This window comes from Leucoraja erinacea, chromosome 24 (assembly GCF_028641065.1).
Source record: "Leucoraja erinacea ecotype New England chromosome 24, Leri_hhj_1, whole genome shotgun sequence".
Lineage (NCBI taxonomy): Eukaryota > Metazoa > Chordata > Chondrichthyes > Rajiformes > Rajidae > Leucoraja > Leucoraja erinaceus.
Window position 1 is genome coordinate 9,373,432 of NC_073400.1, and position 24,650 is coordinate 9,398,081.

Genomic DNA, 24,650 nt, shown 5'->3' on the forward strand with positions numbered 1-24,650 from the left:
AGATGAGAGGGGAGCAAGAGGATTGGGTAATGTTTAAAAAGCAACAGAAGATAATTAAAAGACAATACGGGGAGGAAAGATGAGGTACAAAGGTAAGCTAGCCAAGAATATAAAGGATAGTAAAAGCTTCTTTAGGTATGGGAAGAGGAAAAAATTAGTTAAGACCAAAGTTGGACTCTTGAAGACCGAAAAAGGTGAATTTATTGTGGGGAACAAGGAAATGGCAGATGAGTTGAACAGGTACTTTGGATCTGTCTTCACTAAGGAGGACACAAACAATCTTCCTGATATAGTAGTGGCCAGAGGATCTGGGGTGACAGAGGAACTGAAGGAAATGCACATTAGGCAGGAAATGGTGTTGGGTAGACTGATGGGACTGAAGGCTGATAAATCCCCAGGGCCTGATGGTCTGCATCCCAGGATACTTAAGGAAGTGGCTCTAGAAATCGTGGATGCATTGGTGATAATTTTCCAATGTTCTATAGACTCAGGATCAGTTCCTGTGGATTGGAGGGTAGCTAATGTTATCCCACTTTTTAACAAAGGTGGGAGAGAAAACAAGGAATTATAGATCAATTAGCCTGACATCGGTTGTGGGGAAGATGCTGGAGTCAATTATAAAAGATGAAATAGCCGCACATTTGGATAGCAGTAAGGATCAGTCCGAGTCAGCATGGATTTACGAAGGGGAAATCATGCTTGACTAATCTTCTGGAATTTTTTGAGGATGTAACTAGGAAAATGGACAAGGGAGAGCCAGTGGATGTAGTGTACCTGGACTTTCAGAAAGCATTTGATAAGGTCCCACATAGGAGATTAGTGGGCATAATTAGGGGACATGGTATTGGGGGTAGAGTGCTGACATGGATAGAAAATTGGTTGGCAGACAGGAAACAAAGAGTAGGGATTAACGGGTCCCTTTCAGAATGACAGGCAGTGACTAGTGGGGTACCGCAAGGCTCGGTGCTGGGACCGCAGCTATTTACAATATACATCAATGATTTGGATGAAGGGAATCGAAGTAACATTAGCAAATTTGCAGATGACACAAAGCTGGGTGGCAGTGTAAACTGTGAGGAGGATGCTATGAGAATGCAGGGTGACTTGGACAGGTTGGGGGAATGGGCAGATGCATGGCAGATGAAGTTTAATGTGGATAAATGTGAGGTTATCCACTTTGGTATAAAAAACAGGAAGGCAGATTACTATCTAAATGGTCAAGTTGGGAAAAGGGTAAGTACAACAGGATCTGGGGGTCCTTGTTCACCAGTCTATGAAAGTAAGCATGCAGGTACCGCAGGCAGTGAAGAAAACGAATGGCATGTTGGCCTTTATAACAAGAGTCGAGTATAGGAGCAAAGAGGTCCTTCTACAGTTGTACAGGGCCCTAGTGAGACCACACCTGGAGTATTGTGTACAGTTTTGGTTCCTTAATTTGAGGAAGGACATTCTTGCTATATTGAGGGAGTGCAGCGTAGGTTTACACGTTTAATTCCCGGGATGGCGGGACTGTCATATGCTGAGAGAATGGAGCGGCTGGGCTTGTACACTCTGGGGTTTAGAAGGATGAGAGGATATCCTATTGAAACATATAGGATTATTAAGGGTTTGGACACACTAGAGGCAGGAAACATGTTCCCGATGTTGGGGGAGTCCAGAACCAGGGCCACAGTTTAAGTATAAGGGGTAAGCCATTTAGAATGGAGACGAGGAAACATTTTTTTACACAGAGAGTTATAAGTGTGGAATTCTCTGCCGCAGAGGGCGGTGGAGGCCGGTTCTCTGGATACTTTCAAGAGAGAGCTAGATGGGGCTCTGAAAGATAGCAGAGTCGGGGGATATGGGGAGAAGGCAGGAATGGGGTACTGATTGGGGATGATCAGCCATGATCACATTGAATGGCGGTGCTGGCTCGAAGGGCCCAATGGCCCACCTCTGCACCTATTGTCTATTGTCATATTCTGTTGCGCTGCAGCAAGTAAGAATCTCATTGTTCTATCTGGGACATAGGACAATAAAACACTCTTGACTCAAAAGGTCACCCATTTCTTCTATGCAAACCAAAAGTTTAAGTCTTCCAGATGAACTGTTGGCCGCGTGGTTATTCCCAAAGACCCTATAAGATCTTTGGTTGTTCCAGCCTGGGCTGTGCTGGGCAGACAGGTAGACAACTCCTCTGTGAATGGTCAATCTGTTGACCTGTGACGAACGCCCTGGCGCTCAACGGTGCGATATTCAATTGTGATTGGTTGAATACGTCACGTGGGCTCGGGGGGGGGGGGGGGGGGGGGGGAACGAATGGCCCGCCGTGATTGGTCGCTGGTGGGAGGTTGTTGTTGTCGTCGACCGTTGCGAGCCTTTATAGCGCGAGCCTTCGGCCGGTCATAAGCTGCTGGCAGAGAGAGGGTGGCCGTAAGCGGGAAGGACAATGGCGGAGGGTTGGTCGGAAAGCAGCGCACGGCGGCGGCGGAAGATCCCGTGCAGGTGAGGGGGCGAGAGTCGAAGTTTTCGCTCTCTGCAGGAGAGGATAGGAAAGGAAACGGACGCTGCTGCCGCCGCCGCCGTCGCGCTCCACTCGCTGCAGTGACGGTTGGAGCTGGCGGGTCCCGTGGCCACGCTCGCGCTCGATGGGCAGCGGCTCGCGGCTCGAACGCTCGGGCTCCGGGTGCGAGTCGGTCAGTCTCCGGCCGCGGGTCGGTCGCTCGGGATCCCCCAACGGAGATTCGGTCGGTGGGTCGGTCCTCCGGCAGCGGACAGCGGATCTATTGGCCTCCCGCAGCGGTGCGCGGAGAGTCGGGCCGGTCTTCGGCGACTGAGAGTCGAGTCGGCCGGTCTGTCGAGTGGCGGCGAGCGGTTCATTAATGGAATTGTTCAATGCGCCAGCCAGTCGCAGAATTTCATCCGCGCACTTTCTGAAATGGACGTATAAGAATCAATGGAATAATAAGTGGCCTATTTGAACTGGCTCGGTTGTGCTAAAAGTGCATTCATTTTGTATCTCAACTTTCTTTTCCCGAACCAACGCCATAATCCCTCAACTCTTTTACCCAGAAAGCCATCTATCTATCTCTGCTTTGAATTAACTCAAGTTCATCTCTCTTGACTAGAGAATTCCAAAGTTTTTATTATCTTCCGTGCTAAGTAATTTATTGTTGGACTATCAAATGGCTTACGCCTTATTTTGAGCCTCTAGTTCTAGACTCTTTAGCTGGGTGAACAATCGGCTTGCATCGGCTCTTGAGCCAGTATAAATACTTTGTATGGTTCAAGGAGATCACCAAATGCGGTAGCTCTTTACTCCAAAAGCACAACGTGGATAGGCTGGGGCAGTTAATGTAACTGGTGGGAAAATTTGTTGGTGGGGTTGGCTCTATACCAGGAAATGTAGTGCTTGATCAAGGATAGTAAAATTAGTTTGTTCTAGGGAGATTCTGCCTGATAAATGTTATTTGAATTTTAAAGAGTGATCAAATCTATTGCTGATGGTGGCGCATTTTGGGTGTTTTATGTGGGCTTTGGTCACTCCTTTTACAGGGTCCTGTGTTGAAAACTTCCCCAACAGGATTTGAGTTGCTTTTTTGATTGAAAGCCTATTGGGCCTGTCCCACTTCGGTGACTTTTTAGGCGACTGCAGGAGACTTTGCAGTTGCCACATGTTTGTGGGTGGTTGCCGGGGAGACGCCTTCATGGTCGTGAGGATTTCCCACATTTTGGGAACTAGTCGTGGCCTCATTATGGTTGCAGAGAATTTTTCAACATGTTGAAAGATGCATGTTGAATGTCCGCCGAACTTCACAACAGTGTATCCCTGGCTTCTTAAATGTTGTCTGGCTTCTTAACAGTTGTCTCCACTCCTTCTCTCTCCCCCCCCCCACTCTTTTAAAGGACTTACCATACACTGTGCTAGATGTCTCAATTACAGTGCCAACCTTCCTGTTCATCGCGGTGTGCGAATGTATCTTAGCTTTTCACCGTGTGAATTTCTGACAGCACTCCCCCGCCTTTGCGATGTGTGTTTGTGTTCCCCTCTTCGACTATAGATGAGGATTTCACCAGGGTCTTCTATATTCCCGTAGCTCCACTCTCACTTCCCATCCCCCACTCGTAACAAGGACAGAGTCCCCCTTGTCCTCGCCTTCCACCCCACTAGCTATCGCATACAACAGATAATCCTCTGACATTTTCACCACCTCCATAGGGATCCCACCACTGGCCACATCTTCCCATTTTTCCTCTCGGCTTTCTGCCGAGACCGCTCCCTCCGTGTCTCCCTGGTCAATTCGTCCCTTCCCACCCAAACCACCTGGTACTTTCCCTCGCAACCACAGAAAATGCTACACTTGTCGCTTTACCTCCCCCCTTGACACCATCCAAGGACCCAAGCAGTCTTTCCAGGTGAGGCAGAGGTTCACCTGCACCTCCTCCAATCTCATCTATTGCATCCGCTGCTCCAGGTGTCAGCTGCTCTACATTGGTGAGACCAAGCGTAGGCTTGGCGATCGCTTCGCCCAACATCTCCGCTCGGTTCGCCCTAACCAACCTGATCTCTCGGTGGCCCAACACTTCAACTTCCCCTCCCATTCTGAATTTGACCTTTCTGTCCTGGGCCTCCTCCATGGCCAGAGTGAGTCCCACCGTAATTTGGAGGAGCAGCACCGCATATTTCGCTTGGGCAGTTTGCACCCCAGCGGTATGAACATTGACTTGCTCAATTTCAGGTAGTCCTTGCTTTCTCCCTCTCCTTCCCCAGCTCTCCCACAGCACATTGTCTCTGCCTCTTCCTTTCTTCTGTGGCATAGAACAAAAGTGCAGAAGATAAGTGAAAGAACAAAATAGGTAAAGGTATGAGTTTATATAACGTTGGTTAGGCCACAGTTAGAATATTGTGTGCAGTTCTGGTTGCACACTGGAGGAAGGATTTGACTACTAAAAAAGGCGCATTTAGGTTCATCCTTGTGTACAGCATTTATCCCTTTTATCTGTGGCATAGAACAAAAGTGCAGAAGCTAGGTGAAAATACAAGCAAACGTAAGTTTGTTTTTATTGGAGCAGTAGAGGCCACAGGGCACCATTGATGTGCAGTTCTGGTTGCACAAATATGAAAGACGCAGGATTTGATACTAGGAAGCAAGAAACATTTAGGTTCAAGTGCACATTTTTTTTGAGGCCAGGCTAAAGATTAGGTAAAATGAGCAAACAGATTTGTTTTTCTTGGAGCAGTATCCTGACAGGGAACCATTTGGAGACTCGCCCTGTGCAGATATAGTTTTAATCAAGAACACTGCCTCAAAGTTGGTTTCTAGGGTAACTATTTTCATATTGAGCAACAGATTTGAGGGGATCTGGATAAGCAATTGAATTGCCATGGCATATTAGGCTGCAAGCTTAGTGCTGGTAAATGAAATTGATTATAGATAGTTAGTTGATGGTAGTCATAGGTGTGGTCGCTGTGTTTCTGTGTTTTGACTGGCACATTTCATTCTTCTGAACTTTCTATACCTTAGATCCAGCATCATGGGGGCATGTCAGGTTCGTTTGTCCTCTGTAGCAATTGGCTCCTCCTTTATGCAGGAGACTGAGATTGTATACAATATTTGCCAAGTCCAACTGTGGTTTCACGGCGGACCCAAGCAGTCTTTCCAGGTGCAGCAGAGGTTCACCTGCACCTCCTCCAACCTCATCTATTACAACCACTGCTCTAGGTGTCAGCTGCTCTACATCGGTGAGACCAAGCATAGGATTCGCCCATCACCTCCGCTCGGTTTGCAATAACCAACCAAAATGGCACAGCTTTCAGGTTGCCTGGCGGGACTTTAGATCGCCATTGGCACCCGGGCAACCGTTAATTTCAGCCATACTAAAAAGAAGCACCAAGACACACAACTGCATAAAAGTTAACATAAACATCTACCACAGCCGATTCCCCACATTCCTCACTGAGATGGAAGGCAATAAAGTCTAATCTTCTTCCGTCATTTTTCTCCCGTGATCGGGGCAGTCGAACCATGCACAGTCGGGACGATCGAAGCTCCAGCAGCCGGTAGCCGGTAATCGAAACCCCCGCGCTGTGGCGAAAGAAGCTCCTGCGGCTTGGAGCTCTTGAAGTCGGTCATTAACCAGAGACCGCAAGCTCCACAACGTTAAAGTCCGTAGGCTCCCATAGTTGGAGCGCCGAGGTCGATCCCTGGCAAAGGGATCGCAAGCTCCGCGATGGTAAGTCCTGCAGACCCCCGCGATTGGAGCCGCTATGTTAGGCCGCAGTGTGGACGTAGATACGGTACAAAAGAAATCGCATCTCCATCTAGGTAAGAGATTTTTTTTTAAGTCCCCCGCCCACACACACAAAACAAGCTAAAGAATACTAAAAACATACGTTTAACACATACTATTAAAACAACAAACAAGGGACAGACTGTTGGGGAGGCAGCCATTGCTGATGCCACCCAGTGGCTTTTCTCACTCTTTGCTGAAAATGAACCCATCCTGGGCATATTGCTCTTTTGGCAAAAGATTTGAACCTTTTTCTTTTTGATCTGATGGTTAACAGCTGTGCCTCGATTCCTTTTCTTGTTTGTTTTTTTACTTTAATTGCATTTGACAATTGAAATCAACTCATTTTATTTCTGTTGCAAACAAGTTGCAATGGATGTGTAAAAAAAAAAAAAAAAAGTTCAGCAAGTCAATATGTGGTTCTTAGCAATTTAGAAGAGAAACTAAGTGGGAATACAAGACGATGGCAGAGTCATTTGCGCACTGTCTTTGTGGAAGTGGAGACATGCCTAGGCTAGTTGGTTGGAGAATAGCAAATGTAATCCTTTTTAAAGAAAGGAAGAGAAAATTGAACTGGAAACAATTAGCATAACAATGAAGTAGAGACAATGCTAGATTTGATGATTAAGAAAGTGATATAAGAGCATTTAGCAATTGGTAATAGGATTGTAAGAGTTGGCATGAAATGTATGAAAAAGAAATGACGTGCGACTAAATTATTCACGGTGTACTTTCAAACCCCTTCAGTAAGATTATTATACAAAATCAATGCGTAATAGGATGTGGTAACAACAGAATATGAATAAGCAGGTCATTTTTAGGTCGTTCGGCTGTGACAACTAGGTGGGGTGCAGTAGGAATTAATATTAGAGCCGTGCTGTTCTATCTGTATGAATGACTTTGCTGAAAGGATGCAGTGTAATATATTCATTTTTGCTTATGATACAAAGCTGACTGGTAGTGTGACTTGAAAGGAATATGCAGATACATTTTGGGGGAGGATAAAACTGTTTAAGTGAATAAGCAAGCATGGGGTAGGTGGGATGTGAAATGGAAAAATGGGAGCGCCTCCACTTTGGTAGAAAATGGACAAGTGCTGTACTATTTTTAAAAGGAAAGAAATTGAATGGTTTGTACGTCAATCATTGGAAGGCGATGTGATGATACACCAAACAATTGGGAAGGTGAACATATTACGACAAAGTGTATATGAAGGAACTGCAGTTGCTGGTTGCAGATGCTGGTTTAAATCGAAGATGGACACAAAGCTGGAGTAACAGCACAAAGTGCTGGAGTAACTCAGCGGGTCTCAGCAGTTGTCTTCGAAAGTTTTCAAGAGAGTTAGATTTAGCTATTAGGGCTAAGAGATATGAGGGGGAAAAGCAGGAACGGCGTACTGATTTTGGATGATCAGCCATGATCATATCGGTGTTGGCTTGAAGGGGTGAATGGCGTACTCCTGCGCCTATTTTCTATATTTCTATGAAAACATTGGTAGGTGATGTTTTGAGTTGGATCCTTCAGGCTGATTGTGGTTGGTGGGGGGGGGAGAGAAAGCTGGAAGAGAGAAGGGCAGGACACCTGGTGAGGGGTTGCAGGAGACCAGCAGGAATCATGTGGAGCAGTGTGCAAGGGTCTCTCAGATGCAAGTTTACAGAAAAAAGATGTGAAGTAACCCGGTGGTCAGTCAGCGTCTCTGGCGAATGTGGATAGGTGATGTTTCAGGTCGGGACCCATGTTCGGATGGTTTGTGGTTGGGGGAGGGGGGGCTGAAGAAAGATGGACGAGGGGCAGGGCAGGATAAAACCTCGCAACTGATAGCAGGAGAGCAGCAGAACAGTAAATTAACATTTGTTGAAGCAGGATTTAAGCATAAATAAAACTCCCACTGAAATGCATACTATTTTCTAATGCTATGCTTTCTGTTTTTATGGGGTAATGAGTTTGTAACGGGTCCCTAGGGTAACTTATGTACTTTACTGTTTTGAAGCACAATACATTAAATACCCTTTGTTTTTCCAGGAACTTCATCCATGGAGCTTGCAAATGGGGACATAGCTGCTATTACTCGCATGACCTGTCAATACAGAAATCGTCCCAGATCTGTCGGTACTACTTAAATGGACTTTGCTACTATGGAGACCTTTGCAGGTTAGTATTTGAATAGTTTTGGAAGTTGTACAACAAATGCTTCTATTTGGAGTTTACCTTGATGAAAAATTATTTTTTAATGTGCTACCTTACAATGCGAGATATGAAATAGTTAATGTACACTTTACGAAACAATACCCTGAAATGCATCGCCAGGAAATAAATTTGCAGTGCAAATTGATTGAGCCATTAATTTTGTTGGTATAGTTAGTACAACTGTAGTTTATAAAGAGTAAAGTAGCATTTAAAATTTTAATCAATTTTTGGGTATTGTCCGATCTCCAACCCCACCTTTCTATATGGTCCAAAAAAATAGACAAAGTGCTGAAATAACTCAGCGAGTCAGCCAACATATCTGGAGAACATGGATAATTAACATTTTGGGTTGGGACCCTTAAAGACAAACACTTTCTGTATGGTCTGTGTGCATTCTTGTGCACAGGCCACTACTTCTGGTGTTATTGTCAAATTTGTGGTGGGGGGGAAACAAACTATGTACCTCCTTCCACAATAGTCATTATATACAAGGTACATGACATAATGGAAATATTTTTGGTTATTAATGATCTGTGTGGTTTAGTGATGCCCAGGTACTTCTGGAATGTGAACTCTCTCAAGTTGTATAATCAGCCGATAGTATAGTGCAGAACTGTCTAACATAAATAATTGGGCTAAATGTTAAGAAGGAGTAGTAATATTCTGAGATGTAATTGAACCTTTAGAACAGCATACAAGTGGTTTTGCACCAGCATAAGTATTAACCATGCAGGACCAAAATCTTTTTTTCATGGGAACATGCTATATGTAGATGTGATGTACTTAATTGCTGCACAGGTCATTTAATGGAATCTGACCAGAATTGTGCTGAACCCAATAGTTACATTTACAGTGATGAATGACTAGAACATGTCTCCTTTTTCTGGAACTTAATGTTTTTTTTCAAAAGATATGTTTTAAAGTTGTTTAAATTATACTTATGAACAATGCCTCAAAATATCATGCTAGATATCAACACACACAACCAACTGTAGGATGGTCATCTGGCAGCAGACGTGGCTTTGAGCCTGCCCTTCAGGTGGGGAGGACTGGAGAACCACCTCGGACTTTCCATGATACTGAATCTCGACAACACACTGCAGGATACAATCCCAGAAACAGGCGTAGCTCTGCCCCTATCATTCAGCGAATGGCAGCTGGTTTTTCTCAACCAACCCATGCTGTAGGTTATTCTGTTCAGTCAACTGCTGAATTGTCTACTTGGAGCCGACGTGATTCCGAACCTGTTGTCCCAAGTTCCACACACTTAAGAAATACTGAGGACTTTGGCATTCAACTGGAGGAAGAAGTCGAAGAAGATAAGGAAAATGAAGCGCCTTCGAGAAGTTTAAAAAAGTGGGAATCTGGCGCAGATATTTTCCCGTGGCAGTTTAAAGAGCATGGTAAGTAACAATGTACTTTATGCAAGGATCTTTGATTTTTTTTCAAGTTACATTTCTCATAAAAGAATGCAGTGTTCAACATGATGCACAGTCCCAGTGGGGGAAGCAAAGAATTGCTCAGATGAGGCTTCCAGAGTAAAAGTCATATTTTCAGCTTTAATGGGGGTTTACATCTATCGTCTCTTTCCAGGGTAGGAAAAAAAAAACAATAGGGAAAATCCTGTTTTCAAACTTTGCAATAAAACTTTGTAAGTCTGTTAATAGAGATTAAAAAAAAATAATTGTCAGAACAGAAGAGGATATAATAAATTGCAAATCATCCATAAAGTGAGAACAGTTTGGGGAATTTTAAAGTGACTCGCCACAATTAAACTATAGTGAGTGCATTCTAAAAGTTGAAATGAATTTTGCATAGGCTGGTGTCGATATAAAAATGCATAATACTTGATGCTGTTTGGAATGAAATATTGACAGAATTACTCGATGCCAGAAAATATTACTGTGGCGTGCACGGACCTTCTTTATTCAATTATTCGCCTTGTACAAGCTTAAAGCAGTGGATTTAATTGAAAGCTTCAGGTGTGTTCAGAGATGGCTCTGTGTTGTTCAGGTCAGCAGGCCTGAGAGAGATCCAGATGCTTAAGATCCTACAATGAGCAGTATGGAATGATGGTCATTATTATAATGCTCTCACAATTAATATTTAAAAGAATTAAATAGTGAAATCTACTATTGACCACATTAATCAGCAAGTCAAAATTCTCTTAGTTTTTGCGGAAACAGCGTGAAAATATGCCCTTCGGCCCACTGAGTGCGTGCTACGGTGTTAGTTATATCAAACACTAGGGACAATTTACAGAGGCCGATTGACCTGCAAACCTGCACGTCTTTGGAATGTGAGAGGGAACCGGAGACCCTGGAGAGAACTGACAAACTCTGCACAGACAGCACCCATAGTCAGGATTGAACCCAGGTCTCCGGTGCTGTAAGGCAGCAATGCTACCACTCTGCTGTCTTCAACTAACAATTATAAACAGTATCTTAGGATAGACTAATGAAAGTGGGTTTTTTTTTAAACTGCAGGTGCTGGAAATTTAGGTGAAATCAGAAAATGCTAGAAACACAGACTATCTGAAAAGAGAAGCTGCTAATGTGTTGTGTCCAGGGCTCTTCAAAGTTATGTAAAGTATCAGAAGATGGGGAAATGAATGGGGTAGAATAACATGTTCCCCTGAAAAGGTGAGAATGGCTGTCATAATGTGGCAGTTAAGATCAAGCTAAGCTTTTCTGTGTTAAATGCTTTTCATTGTAAAGTTGTGGGCCCAGCAGACTATATTTATACAGAAGGAAAACCAGGCCAAAATGACTGCTGGCCAAAACGCCCAATTCAGATGCAGACAAAGAGTGGATTAGCTAAGGTTGGAGAATTGACATTGAATCCTGTAGGTTGCAACATGCACAAATGAAAGATGTGGTGTTGTTACTTGCACTTGTGTTGTAGCAGTGCAGGGGGCCACAGACAAAGGTTGAAAATGGGATGGCAAATTAAAGTAGCAGGCAACCAGAAGCTAGAATTACTCCCACATACGAAATGCAGGTGCATTGCAAATATATTGCCCAATCTGTATTTGATTTCTCCCATGTAGACAAGGTATATTGTAAACATTAAATGTGGTGTACACCAGAAATGCAAGTGAACTACTGTTTCACCTAGAAAGACCATTTGAGCCCCTGGATGATGGGATGGGTTGACAGGTGCAGACCTCTTGTGGTTGTATTGAAGACTACATTCTGAAATGTTAAATGTTTCTGTTTGCATTGATGCTGCCTGGCCTGTTTGATGTTTCCAGCATTTCTGATTTGATTTTGTTTAATAATGTTGGGTCTAGTTGTGCTTATTGTCCAGGGTCACTGAGTTAATGCTTATCTATCTATCTCTATAATACTAAAACTCTTCCTATTGTTTGTGTTTGTGCCAACGATGTGTCAGTCTGTTTTTCCTATCTTCTTCCAAACGCTAGGCCACAGCCTTCACATTTTCCCCATTTTAAAAAAAGCCCCAAAAACACTCGCCCATTTCTGGAAATAAAAACGAGTGATGTCACAATGCACTCGCAAGGCAGGATGGGACACTCCGGGAGGGAGGAGCACTCCAGTGCTCGCGGTGAATGAGGAGTCGCGGCGGCTGCCAACGCCCGACACCTGGTGGCGAGCGAGGGTGGTGCCGCGGGCCCTGGCTGGAGCTGAGCCTGGTGCTCAAGCTGGAGTGACAACTGGGATGGGGCCGTGACCGGGGCCAAGAAGCTGCCGCTGGAAACAAGGATGAGCCTGGTTCCGGGGTCAGGGACAAGCCCGGAGAATAAGTTGGTGCCGTTCAGGCAGCAGCCGAGCTGATAGCTGGAGCCAGGGCCGGGCCGAGTTCCAGGCCCTGTGTCGCTGCTCTATGACCTGGGTAGGTCTTGGGGCAGGGAATGGGAGTGAGGGGAGGAGGGAGATGGGGTGGGTACCATTTGCTATCATAGGTCCCATGATGTGTCTATAGTCTATAAACAGTCTAAAACTTAGTCCCCTTCATATTGAATGGTGTTACATTTCAGATACGCCAACATCGCAAGCAACAGGTTCTTCTCATTCTACATGCCGAAAACTGAACAATGAAGTTAACATTGAACCGCAGAATGGCTTGACGGATTCTTCGACTTCCCAATCTGTTATGAAGGTTTGCTATTTGAATTTTTTGAAAGGAATCCACTTGTTCATCCATTCCAATCAATTCTCACATTTAAAAAAATAATCTTCAAAATGATTATAATGCATTATTATCTTCAATGAGAATCTTGAACTATATTAAATAAAATAGAACGTTGTTTTGACATTAGGAACTTTTTTGAGCAATACATACTTCAATTCCAAAGCCAATCTGTTAATTAAGATGGGAGCAGTTATTTCATTTTACATTAGTTATTGTAGCATCAGTGGAGATTAAAGGAGTGATTTCTGTTGAAACTTGATTCCTGTGTTGCCCTGCACTCTTCAAGGAAGATTTTAATCTAACCATAATTTTTAATTGAATTAATTTAAGTTGTCTCACAACTTTTCTGTGGGATGTGGTGCCTTTACAATGATGAAGAGAGAATGCCTCATTTATGTTGCTTGTAGTAAAAAGATGGCTATGAACTATTCTAAAATGAGTGAAAAGAGAATTGAGTGATTTAGTGTTTTCTACTTGCATTTAGAAAACATTGGCTACAAACCAGGCCATTGAAATGAGTAAAGATATTATTTGTGGAATTTGCATGGACAAAATCTATGAAAAAACACCACCTAAAGACCGATGCTTTGCAATTCTTCCTGGCTGCAATCATGCTTTTTGTCTGACCTGTATCAAAACGTGGCGACACAGCAAGGGGTTTACCAATAACATACTAAAGTAAGTGCATATACCATTTTGATGCCATTAGTAATCTCACAAAAAAACATTATCTTAGCGGTTTGCTGTGAAAAGTATCTTGGGCATCTCAACAATGAAGTTGTACATTGATTTGTACCTGCTGATTTGTTACTTAAAATATAGCCCAGTAACTGAATTGCTTTTGTTCATTTAACATTGTTGAAATCATCCCTGCAATTTTTAACAAAATATCCAAAGGTAATTTAGGTCTTGTAGAAAAAAGAAAATGGATGTTTGGGGTTTGAGAACATTTCAAACTGGTGATGGTAACATCATCCTGAAATGGAACTTCATGCTTCTAAAATGTCTGCATTTTAAATAAATGTGCTGAATATTCAGCTTTAAAGTCAAATTGCTATTGTTAGTGTTTTCAAAAGTCTGGCTCAGATCGCCGTAATACATGGTACAAGACTGTTGATGATATTTGTGTTTTATTATTAATTTTGAATGTTCCAGAAATTTAAATATTCTTTATTGACAGAGCATGTCCTGAATGTAGAGTGGTGTCCAGTTACTACATACCTCATAGAGTTTGGGTGGTTGATGAGCAGAAACAGGAGCTCATTGACAGGTTCAAAGCTGAAAAGAGGTAGGTTGGTTCTTGGATACTGTAGCATCATTATTATCTATTCCCGTTCTAAATATGCTATAGAACTGCACAATAATAGTGCACAGAACACAGAACAGCACAGTAAAGACATAATAGTGCAAATATAATGAATAAATGTTTAATGACCCGCGTTTTAACCCAGACTCGCTACCACAGCCACGTTTGTTTGCCTGCGCCTCCATCTTTGACCTCCCAGTTCAGACCCAACCCGGATTACAGGCCCACAGTTGATCTGCCACTTTCAGCAGCAGTTCTCCTACCGTGCCTTGCGTCCACACTGGCTGCAATGCTCAGCAGGCCGTCGCTCCGGGCCTCATTCTCCCAGATCTGCGATGGACCCCAACTTTACTTAATTGTACGCCACCACGCCCTCAACAAACGCTTCCTAGCATACCTGGACGCTATTAAGCTTGCCCACCTCCAGACCGGGCCCTCCATCGACACTCCATCTCGACTGCCCACAGGCCTGGGGCTGGACCGCGACGCCATCGCCGCCACAAGGAGCAGCTCCAAGGTCCACCGCCTCTCCGTCCCTCCCCGCCTTCCCAGTCAGTCCCAGACCCGGACCTCCGAAGCTGCCACCACCCCTGGCTCTCCTCGCCTCCTCGGGGCTGCTGCTGTCAATCTTCACTGCCTCCATGGCCGTCTGCTGACTGGGGCTACCGACACTTTGTCTGCTGACCCGTACCTTTACTCCAGACTCTGTCAGCCTTCTCCACCACCATTTCCCCCACCAGACCTCAACTCGGCCTCTGTCCACTCACCTGCCCTCATTGGACTCCAACCCCCACCCTTGTCTTGACCATCCCCCCCCTGACCTTCCCCTTTCCGATATGAATGGTCTCTCCTCAGCAGAGGCCTCACTTTTGTTCGCCTCCGCACCCACCTCAACTATTCCTGGTCTGCCACGACTTAGAGCTTTTCTTCCGTCACCTCTGCCTACGTGCCTTTTTCTATGGGAAGGAGCCCTCGCCTGCCAGTGATGATCCCGTCTCCTGTCTCCACCGATCCCCCTCCTCTTGGACTACCCGGACGGCCTTCTGCCCTCTTTAGACCTTTTTATTTTTAACTGCTGGCGTTACATCAACTGTCTAACTTTACTTCTCCCCTTATCTACTCTAACCCCTCCTCCTCTGAACATACAGCCCTCCGCTCATTCTGCAGCAACCCAACATTATCATCAAACCCGCCAACAAGGAAGGTGCCATGGTAGTCTGGCACGCTGATCTGAGACTCTTACGTATCCTCTGATGATGATCCCACAGATGAGCACCGGGCCATAATCTCACAGAAAATTTCAGATTTTACCATTTCCAGCTGTCTGCCCTCCAAAGCCACCTTATTGTTCTCCAGCCCCGCACAGCCTGCTTTTATCTTCTCCCCAACAGAACTACCCTGGCAGACCCATTGTTTCTGCTTGGTCCTGTCCCACTGAATTAATTTCCACATACCTCAATTCCATCCTATTCCCTCTCCAGTCCAATCCCTTCCTGCCTATGTCCAAGACACCTCAACCGCCCTTCGTCTCTTCAACAACTTTTGTTTTCCAGGTCCTCGCTCCCTCATCTTTACTATGAATGTTCATTCACTCTACGCTTCCATCCCCCATCAGGAAGGACTTAAAACCCTCCATTTCTTTGTCGACTGTAAACCCAGCCAATTTCCCTCTACCAACACTTTCCTCTGGTCCTTACTCGTAATAACTTCTCCTTTGACTCCTCCCACTATCTCATAGCTATGGGCACTCGCATGGGCCCCAGCTATGCCTGCCTGCCTCTTTGTAGGATACGTCAAACTATCACTGTTCCAGGTGTATACTGGCCCTATCCCCAAACTCTACCTACGCTACATTGACTACTGTATCGGTGCTACCTCCTGCACACCAGTACTCACCGACTTCATTAATCTTACTACTGGCTTCCAGCCTGAACTCAAATATAATTGGACCATCTCTGATATCTCCCCACTTTTTCTTGATCTCATTGTCTCCATCACAGGGGACAGACTATCAACTGACATCTATTATAAACCCACTGACTCCCACAGCTGTCTAGACTGCACGTCTTCCCATCCTGCTTCCTGTAAAGACTCTTATCCCCTACTCCCAATTCCTCCGTCTACCTGCGTCTGCGCCCAAGATGAGGTGTTGCATACCAGGACATCAGAAATGTCATTCTTTGGAGAACAAGGGTTCCCCTCTTCCATCATAGATGAGGCCCACACTAAAGTCTCCTCGATATCACGCAGCTCTGCTCTTGCTCCCCTTCCATCAGAGTCCCCCTAGTCCTCGCCTTCCCATTAGCCACGTCTTCCCATCTCCACCTCTTTCTGAATGTTCCCTTCGCAACTCCCTGGTCAACTCGTCCCTTCCCACCAAAACCACCCCCTCCATTGGTACTTTCCCCAGCAAACGCAGGAGATGCAACATCTTTCCCTTAATCTCCCCCCTCGACTCCATCCAAGGTCCCCGACAGCCTTTTCAGGTGAGGCTACTGTACTGCTCTGTTCCAGGAGTGGACTCCTATATATCGACGAGATCAAGCGCAGGCTTGGCGATCGTTTCGCTGAACACCTCTACTCAGTCTGCTCAAACCAATCTGATCTCCCGGTTGCTGCATTTAACTCTCATTCCCACATTGACCTTTCTGTCCTTCTCGTCCTCCATTGTCAGAGTTGGAGGAACAGCACCTCATATTTCACTTGGGTAGGTTACACCCCAACGGTATGAACATTGACTTCTCGAACTTCGAGTAACCCTTACTTTTCCTCTCTCTCCCCTTCCCAGTTCTCCAACTACACTTACGGTGTCCGACTATCTGTTTGCTTTGTTGTTATCTTCTCCCAGCTAACAATAATCTATCCCACATTTTCCTTGATCTCCATTCCCTTTCTGATTTTCAAACCATACGCTTCCTTATCTGTGTATCTCCCTAACATCAGTTTGGAGAAGGGTCTCAACCTGCAACGTCACCCATTTCTTCTCTCCAGAAATGCTACCTGTCCCACTGAGTTACTCCAGCATTTTGTGTCTCTCTATGAATATTGCGACATGTATACTGACAATATATAAAGATGAGACTTTTATAGGGGGGCCTGGCCTCTGCCTCCCCCAGTGCCATGCCCCTCCCTCCCCCCCTCCATCCATGCTCCCTCCTCCGCCCACCCCCCTCCCACCACCCACCCTCCCTCCACCGCCCTCCCCCAGTGCCCCCAGTGCCATCCTCCCTCTCACCGCACCCCCCTCCCTCCTCACCGCCCTCCCACCCCCACCCTCCCTCCCTCCCCCACCCTCCCTCCCCCCTCCGTCCCTCCCTCCCTCTCCCTCTCACCGCCCCACCCTCCCTCCTCCCTCCCTCATCCCTCCTCACCGCCCCTCCCCCTCCCTCCTCACCGCCCCCCTCACCCCCCCTCCCTCCTCACCGCCCCTCCCCCCTCCCTCCCCCTCCTCACGCCCTCCTCCCCTCCTCCTCACCGCCATGCTCCCTCTTCACCCGCCCCATCCTCCGTCCCACAGCACCATGCTCTCTCCTTACTGCCCCTCCCCTCCCTCCCCAGTCCCTCCCACAGCGTGGTGTTCCATCCTCACTGCCCCTCCCTCCCCCTCCCTCACTGCCCCTCCCTCCCGCCCACACACTTCCCATCGCGGTCAAAGTAATACGGCCAACCCTCAACCCCGTGGTAAAATAATTCAATCCCACTTACAGACCAGCTGCTGATAAAGTTATTCAGGGTCATTCTCCAACTTCACATTCCTGACAACAGCTCAGAAACCATAGAGACTTCAATGCACATAGTTCTGGAATTTACTCTGAGTAAGTGAAGGACCAAAATTGCAAATCCCCCCCCCCACCCCCCATGACAAATCTTGCTAATCTAATTGATACCTCCATAATGTGTGCACTTACCAACTTCCTTCTGCAGTTTAACCTTTTCACATAATTGTCTATTTAAATCTAATGGATTGGCATCCACCAGTGTTTCTGCTGTGGCCAACAAACTTTGTTCTGGTATTTTTTTAAATCACTCTCCTAAATTTTTCCTGTCAAATTCCTCAGTAATTTCTTCATTGCTCTTAACTTTTTCAAGGCCCTTTGTTAATCAGTGCGGGAGTTGTCTATTATCCTTGAACGTTAAATTCGCCATTCAAACTACGCTTTCTGCATGTGTAGGGAGGAACTGCAGATGCTGGTTTAAACCACAGATAGACACAAAAAGCTGGAGTAACTCATGTCTCCAGAGATGTTATCTGACTTGCTGAGTTACTCCAGCTTTTTGTGTCTATCTACACTTTCTACTTGCTGTCTCCAGATGATCAGTTTTTCCACAGTGTAGGTTTGTGATCTCATTACTGGGCATCGGGCATCCAAGAACTAGATGCATTTTGTTTGTTTCTTCCTTCAGAATTAAGATGCGTTTCCCTACTTGTATCCTCTGCCTATAGGGTGTCCACAGTTGGAATGGTGTTCAAGGATCTATTGTCTGCCAATATGGGGAAAATTAAGAGTTTTGAAGACCAAGACTTTAGATTTCTCCACTACGAACACTTTTCTTTGACCCTGCCCCATGCACAATCTGCTTCATTGTACTCAAAATATTGGAATATTTGCTCGGACAGAAGCACTTAAAGAGAAGGCAAAAGGATTTTACCTTAAATGTAGAATTGAGTTTGACAACAATGAATTGCTGAAGCTTACTATTTTGATCAACATGAAAGTTTGTTTCGGCAAAGAAACGTTATTTTGCACTTCAGAACTTGGCATAGCATGTTGGTCTATGAAACGAGTTAAGTTTTGAATCCTATTTCTGTCGCACAGTTGATTTACCTCTACAATGGCTTTTTTTCCCACAGAAAAATAAGATGCAAATTTTTTCTGCAAAGTAACGGAAAATGCCCATTTAAATCGGAATGCATATACTTGCATGAGTTCCCAGAGGGATATCGGCCGCCTCGACATCAGCCACGAAGGCGCAATAACCATGTAAGAGAATTCTACATAAGTACTTATTCTATTACATATTGCTTAATTCATTTATAGATTGGGGTGGGAGATTGCAACCTTCACGTGGTCCGCCCTGTTTTAACGAATGCAATCAACCTGGCGTGCAATCAAATAAGATAAAATAGAACAAGTTGTCCCACAACTTTAGTTTGTGCACGCTATACTCAAGAAGAAGATTTATAGATAAACCTCTGGTCTTCAAGCAAGTTAGAGTAAAAATAATTTTAAGGTATTATGTTTTCCAAAAAAGACAAGTATGATAGTTTTCGTCATCTTGTTGAAGCCAGTTAATTGAATGACCTAAATCTATCCAAATTAAACAGCAACCAGAAATAGTTAAGGACAGCTAGAAGATTTCACAAGAGTTGATTTCACAAAAAATTGTGGTTTGGCAAGCGCGGGTGATGGGTAAATGGTACTTTGCTACAAGTTATGAAATCTAATTGAAAATGCTGGAAAATCTCAGCGTAGGTCACATCTGTGGGAAGAAAAACGTCAATGTTTTGGGTCTTTCAAATGACCTTATTATAAAGTAGAATGAGGAAGGTCAGCCAGGTGTATGTTAGAACAGCAGTCTTGGGCTAATAAAATATGGGGTTTAAATTTTTGATGTTGTAGAGATAGGCAGTCATAGAGTTGTACTGCATGGGAATGACTGTGGCCCAACCTGTCCCATTTGCCTGTTTGGCCCATATTCCTCAATCTTGTCTAGGTACTTGTCAGAATGTTTTTTTAAATGTCAATTGTACTTGCCTCAACTATTTCTGGCAGCTTGGTACACCCCTGTGGATAAAGTAGCCCTCAGGTCCCCTCTAACTGTTTCCCCTCATGTTAAATCTATTTTTAGATTCTCTCTCTCTCTCCCCCCCCCCCCCCCCCCACATACACATAAAATAAAAACACTGGCCATTCACCTTACATATGCCCCCCCCCCCCACATAATTTTATAAACCTATATTTTGTCATACCTCATCCGAATTTGAGCCTTCCAATCCTATTAAAAACATCTTTGTGAACCATTTCTGCACCCTTTCCAGTGATGATATCCTTCTTATCGCTAGATGATCAGGAATGCACAAAATACTGTTGTCCATTTGTAACACCATCATAACTCTTGTACTAAGTGGTGTGACCCTGACTGATAAAGACCAGTATGCCAGATACTGCATTCACCGTCTTGTCTACCTGTGTTGCCGCTTTTAGGGACTATGTGCTTGAACAGCAAGGTGTATCTGTCCTATAACACTCCTTTACAGATGCCAATATTGTAGCTTGACTCTGATTTTAAGTTGAATACGATTTGGCTCTGTTTCATCCGTTCTCTAGGTAGAATTTAATGGTTGTGGATCAGAGATTTACTTGATTGGGGAAATTTCTGCTCACCCTGTAGATGCTCCAGTAGTCTGTCAACTTACAGATAGTGAAGAGATCAGAGGTGGTGGCCATAGCAGTGTTCATCGTCAAATATCTTGTGCACTCACCCAGTGCAGTTTGATATTTTGGGGGATTTTATTTTTGGTTATTGCCAAATTGTGTGTTTGAGAAGACTGGCTTGTGGCACTTTGGAAAGGTGCCGCAAAAGGAGGGATTCCCAAACTATGTATCTCTCTATGGTAACCATAGATAATGTTTTGGCTAAAGGTTACTTCCTAGACAACTTATCGTGTGGCTATATATCATATGCAAACGTCACTGCATTATACTTTGGAAAGCTAATACACTAGTTATGACTAGTAGAGGCCTGGATATTTGGTTGGCAAGCAAAAGGCATGAGCTCCATCTTTATAAATGTTGGCATTTGAGTCTAGAAGCAAGGAAATACTGATTTTTATATTTGCAAAGCATGTAAGATGATCCAGATGCTATTAACCTAAATTATGCCAAGAACTGAGGATTTCTTGAAGATGGAATTTCTAAACTTGAAGTAGAGAAGGTTATGGGAATATTTTAACGGTTGAAGATTAAGATTTTTGCTGGCAGATTGGAACATTTGCTGATGGCATTATGATTAGCAATGAAAAAAATTCTAAATGGTAAAATGATTTAAAAAATTGCCTGTTTTACTTTGGGTTAAACATTATTAGCACTGTACATTGATTTTTTAAATCTTGGTTTTAACATTATCTTGTATGTACCCACAGCCTTCGTTTGAATTTACATGGAACGATGATTATGATGAGGAGGACGACCTAGATCGTGCCCTTCAGCTTTTTGGTGTGCTTTCCCTTGACTTTTTAGAGAATGCTGGCTTTTTTTATGAACTTTTTGATTCTGATCTGTCTGATTTTAGTCTGGAGGATGATTTTGATTCTTCTGATGATGATTAACGGTGCAATCAAAGTCTCAAGGTGGTGTGTAGTGCTATATTAATGCATGTGGCTGGTGACAATGATAATGGTCTACGTTACCAATTTTGGCAGTGCTATTGTAGATAGCAGGCTAAGCCATACAGTTAGGTATTTGTAATAAGTCTATTTACACTGGTTTATTATGTTGGTAAATTTGAATTATTTCTCAGTGTAGTGGCACTGTAATCTATTAAGCTACCTTGTTTAAAACCTACCGTTGTTCAGAAATTCAAGTTCTTTAGGATGAAGACGTAACACTTGTGAATTGAGTGGCACATGTGATATCTCAATGATTTGAACAATTTGTATTGTGATTTTTTTGTAAGATGGATTTCTAGGATTGCAATGAATTCCATGATCACTGCTGTTCACTGGGGAATTGGCTATTTGTAATATTTGAACCTTGTAAATATGTGCTAGGAAGTTGCTGTAGTGATACTGAGTCACTACACCAAAGTTTTAAAGTTAAATAATGTAGATTTGAAATAACTACAATTTTGCTTCCTTTTATAGGGCAAAAAGAATCAAAGGAAGTTTAACATTTTGTAACCTGATCAATAATGAGCTATTAATAAAATTAGTGAGGATATTTTTAAAAATTTGTACTGATGTCAAAATAAAACAATTTGTCAATAGATGTGTTCCCGTATTTCTCTTCCAGGATGTATTTAAACAAATTGCTGGAGTAGGCATCTAAAGTATGCAAATGAGCTAAAGTTCTGGTTTAAAGCTTGAAGCTTTACAAAAAGCCTTTACTTACCACCACTGTACCTTGAGCAAATATCCAAAATAAAGCTGAACCAAACCATTCAAGCTTTTAATTTTAACAAAGACAAGCTTTCCAAGCACCACCTGTATCCCCTCCTTCAGCTCACCTGCGGTTGCCTCTATGTCTCCTTTTTATCCTACCATCGAGGACTTGAATTCCAGTACTTCCCTCTGCGTTGTTTGCACTTTAGACTTAATTCCTGTAGTTTTTGTAAGTTTTAAGATATTGTTTGAAGACCAAGTACTTGCATGTATGCGTGCTTTTTGTGCTGGGTGCACAGGAAATCCCATTTGCAGACATCTTGCATTTTCTTTGTTTATTAAATGCCATAAAATATTTAAATTTTGAAAACTGCTTAAAGGTACATTTAAGAGCAAAAGCAGTAACAAAGGAGAGAATAGCCCCCCCCCTAATGACTAACATGGTCACTTGTGTGTCAAGCCACAGAAAATGCGTGTTATATTTGCATTTATTGAGACGTTCATAGAAGCAAAGAATTTGAAGGAAATGTGTTGAACCAGATCTGCACTAAAGAGTGTTAAAGTGAATAAATCCTTTTAGCATTCTCAATATCGTTGGGCATGGGATTTTGGGAAATACATGGCAGAAATATTTTTTTAGCTACAATGGAGTACTGAAAAACTAAAGGGTTGTTAAACAGAGTTCTTTTGTCAATCTAAAGTCAACTTGACTCAAACACTTGTAGCTGTTGAAATCGATTCTTAATTCAACTGAGACTAGTCTCTGAACCTTCCAACACAGAGCTGATGCTCTGGGGCGGGTCCAGAGAGGAGTGATTTTGATAGAACTCATGTCATTTATATAGGTATTAGATATTTCAGATACAGAGGGTTTGACAGCTAGTAACCAATCATCTGAGTCCTTCTGGTGATTTACAACATCAGTCACATGATACCAGTCACTGGACCAATAGGGTCAGGACAGTCCTTCACTTTCAGCCAAAACGTGGCGAGCTCTTGTTCCATGAAGTCACTCTTGAGCTGCGCATCTTCACGAATTCGGTAAAATTCAACCTTCGCAGCCATGTTAGTACCGCTGATGGTACCGTCTTCAACGGAAAATGGTCGGACGATCCACTCATCACGAGAGTGGTCGGTCCAGTCCGGGGAAGTAACGTTTGATGGCTTCACTAATTGCAGAAGCTGGGTTGAGATCTCCACGTGGAAGTGGCATTCAGCATCTGGCGTAGAGGTGGGCAACTGTCTGCTCTCCACAGCAGCTGTCCCGAGGGCAGAGTGCGCTGGTAGTGATGTTCCGATGGTGCAGAAAGGATCTGACTGGAAGGGCTCCCCTTACCGCCAGCCAAGCCAGGTCCAAGTGCTTGTTGGTGAGTTCTGGCGATGAGGCATTTTGCCAGGCAAGCTGGGCAGTCTGGTCTGGGAACCGCGTCACCTGATCCATGGAGTCCTTTCCCTGCAGTGCCTGCTGCTGACCACTGCCTGATGGACATGTGGTCAAAGGTGTTAGTCCGGAAGAACCTTTCCACAAATGACAGATGGGGCAGCAATGTCCAGCTGACTGGCACATTGCATGGCATCTGTGCCAGGCCATCCTTCGCAACACTAGGGACAGGTAGAACCTCAGCAGGTACTGACACTTGGTGCCCACGTGCCTTGGCTCTACACTCCGCCTGATGCAGCCACACACAAAGGTGGTCATCGGGGTGAGGGCCACGTTGGTAACGCTTTTATCTCTCTTGTCTGCTGACTTGTGCATTATGGCCCGTCGCACCCGGTCAATCCTCGACCCCCAGATAAACTGGAAGACGGCGTAGGAGGGAGAGACAGGCCACACTTATGCCAAGTACAGCAGCCCTGAGAGTACCTCGCATCCGATGATCAAATTTTTCCCCGTTCTGCAATGATTCTCTCATTGCTGCAACTTGTAAAAGTTTACAAGAGTGGGAGGGGGAGCTAGACAAAATAACAATTGTAGCACCTGAGGGCTAATCTATTTGATCTTTGCCACAGTTTACATGCTCTATCCCAATAATCCCGAATGAACTCAAAAGCTCCAGTCTGGACCAATCCAGATTCTTCACCCTGAATGAAACATTCTAGTTTTTGACTTGCTCTTTACTTTGAGAAAATATGTGTGAAATTAACTAAAAGCAATTAATCACAATTGTACAAAATATAACTTTGAGTGCTAGATCGAACTGTTGTCTTATTTTCCAAATTGCTTCTCCATCCCGTGACGGAAGTGATTTGCTGTGGAAAATAAGTGCTGAGAAGGAAGTTTGCAGCTCCAGATGCGCGAGTGCAGGTGTTATTAATCACTCAATCACTTTGCCATTCCATTTATCACATGATTTAATTTACAGTAACTGGTTGCAATAATAATTGCATAACTCCCTGCAGTTTTCACTTTGCAGTTTTGGAAGTCTATAATGGAAGAAGTTAAAAGTATTGATACAGTTTCTAAACACCATGAGATTAACAGAAATTGTAAGAATTCAGGGCAAGGATGTTGCCAAAGTAGTTTTAATATACAATTTTATCTCACCCATCATTAACACGGAAAGATCTGGGACGGGAAGAAATAAATGTCCTTCAATAAATTGGTGCATGGTGTCTGTAGCACCATTAAGT

The 24,650-nt window shown here is 44.0% G+C and overlaps 1 protein-coding gene across 1 annotated transcript; it reads left to right on the plus strand.

Annotated features, from left to right (window-relative positions):
• The first annotated feature begins 2,361 nt into the window (after nt 1-2,361).
• Nucleotides 2,362-21,904, plus strand: LOC129708632 (E3 ubiquitin-protein ligase makorin-1-like). Its single transcript, XM_055654507.1, has 8 exons — nt 2,362-2,484; nt 8,293-8,421; nt 9,427-9,860; nt 12,458-12,579; nt 13,097-13,290; nt 13,793-13,900; nt 18,771-18,900; nt 21,063-21,904. The coding sequence occupies exons 1-8, from the start codon at nt 2,429-2,431 to the stop codon at nt 21,246-21,248; spliced, it is 1,359 nt and encodes a 452-aa protein (XP_055510482.1). The 5' UTR covers nt 2,362-2,428; the 3' UTR covers nt 21,249-21,904.
• Nucleotides 21,905-24,650: the final 2,746 nt, after the last annotated feature.

Excerpts from the sequence above, each read along its gene's own strand:
- LOC129708632 (XM_055654507.1), top strand. The coding sequence starts at position 2,429 with ATGGCGGAGGGTTGGTCGGAAAGCAGCGCACGGCGGCGGCGGAAGATC. Across the intron at positions 12,580-13,096 it reads CTTCCCAATCTGTTATGAAG|AAAACATTGGCTACAAACCA; the intron begins GTTTGCTATTTG and ends ACTTGCATTTAG. Across the intron at positions 13,291-13,792 it reads TTTACCAATAACATACTAAA|AGCATGTCCTGAATGTAGAG; the intron begins GTAAGTGCATAT and ends CTTTATTGACAG.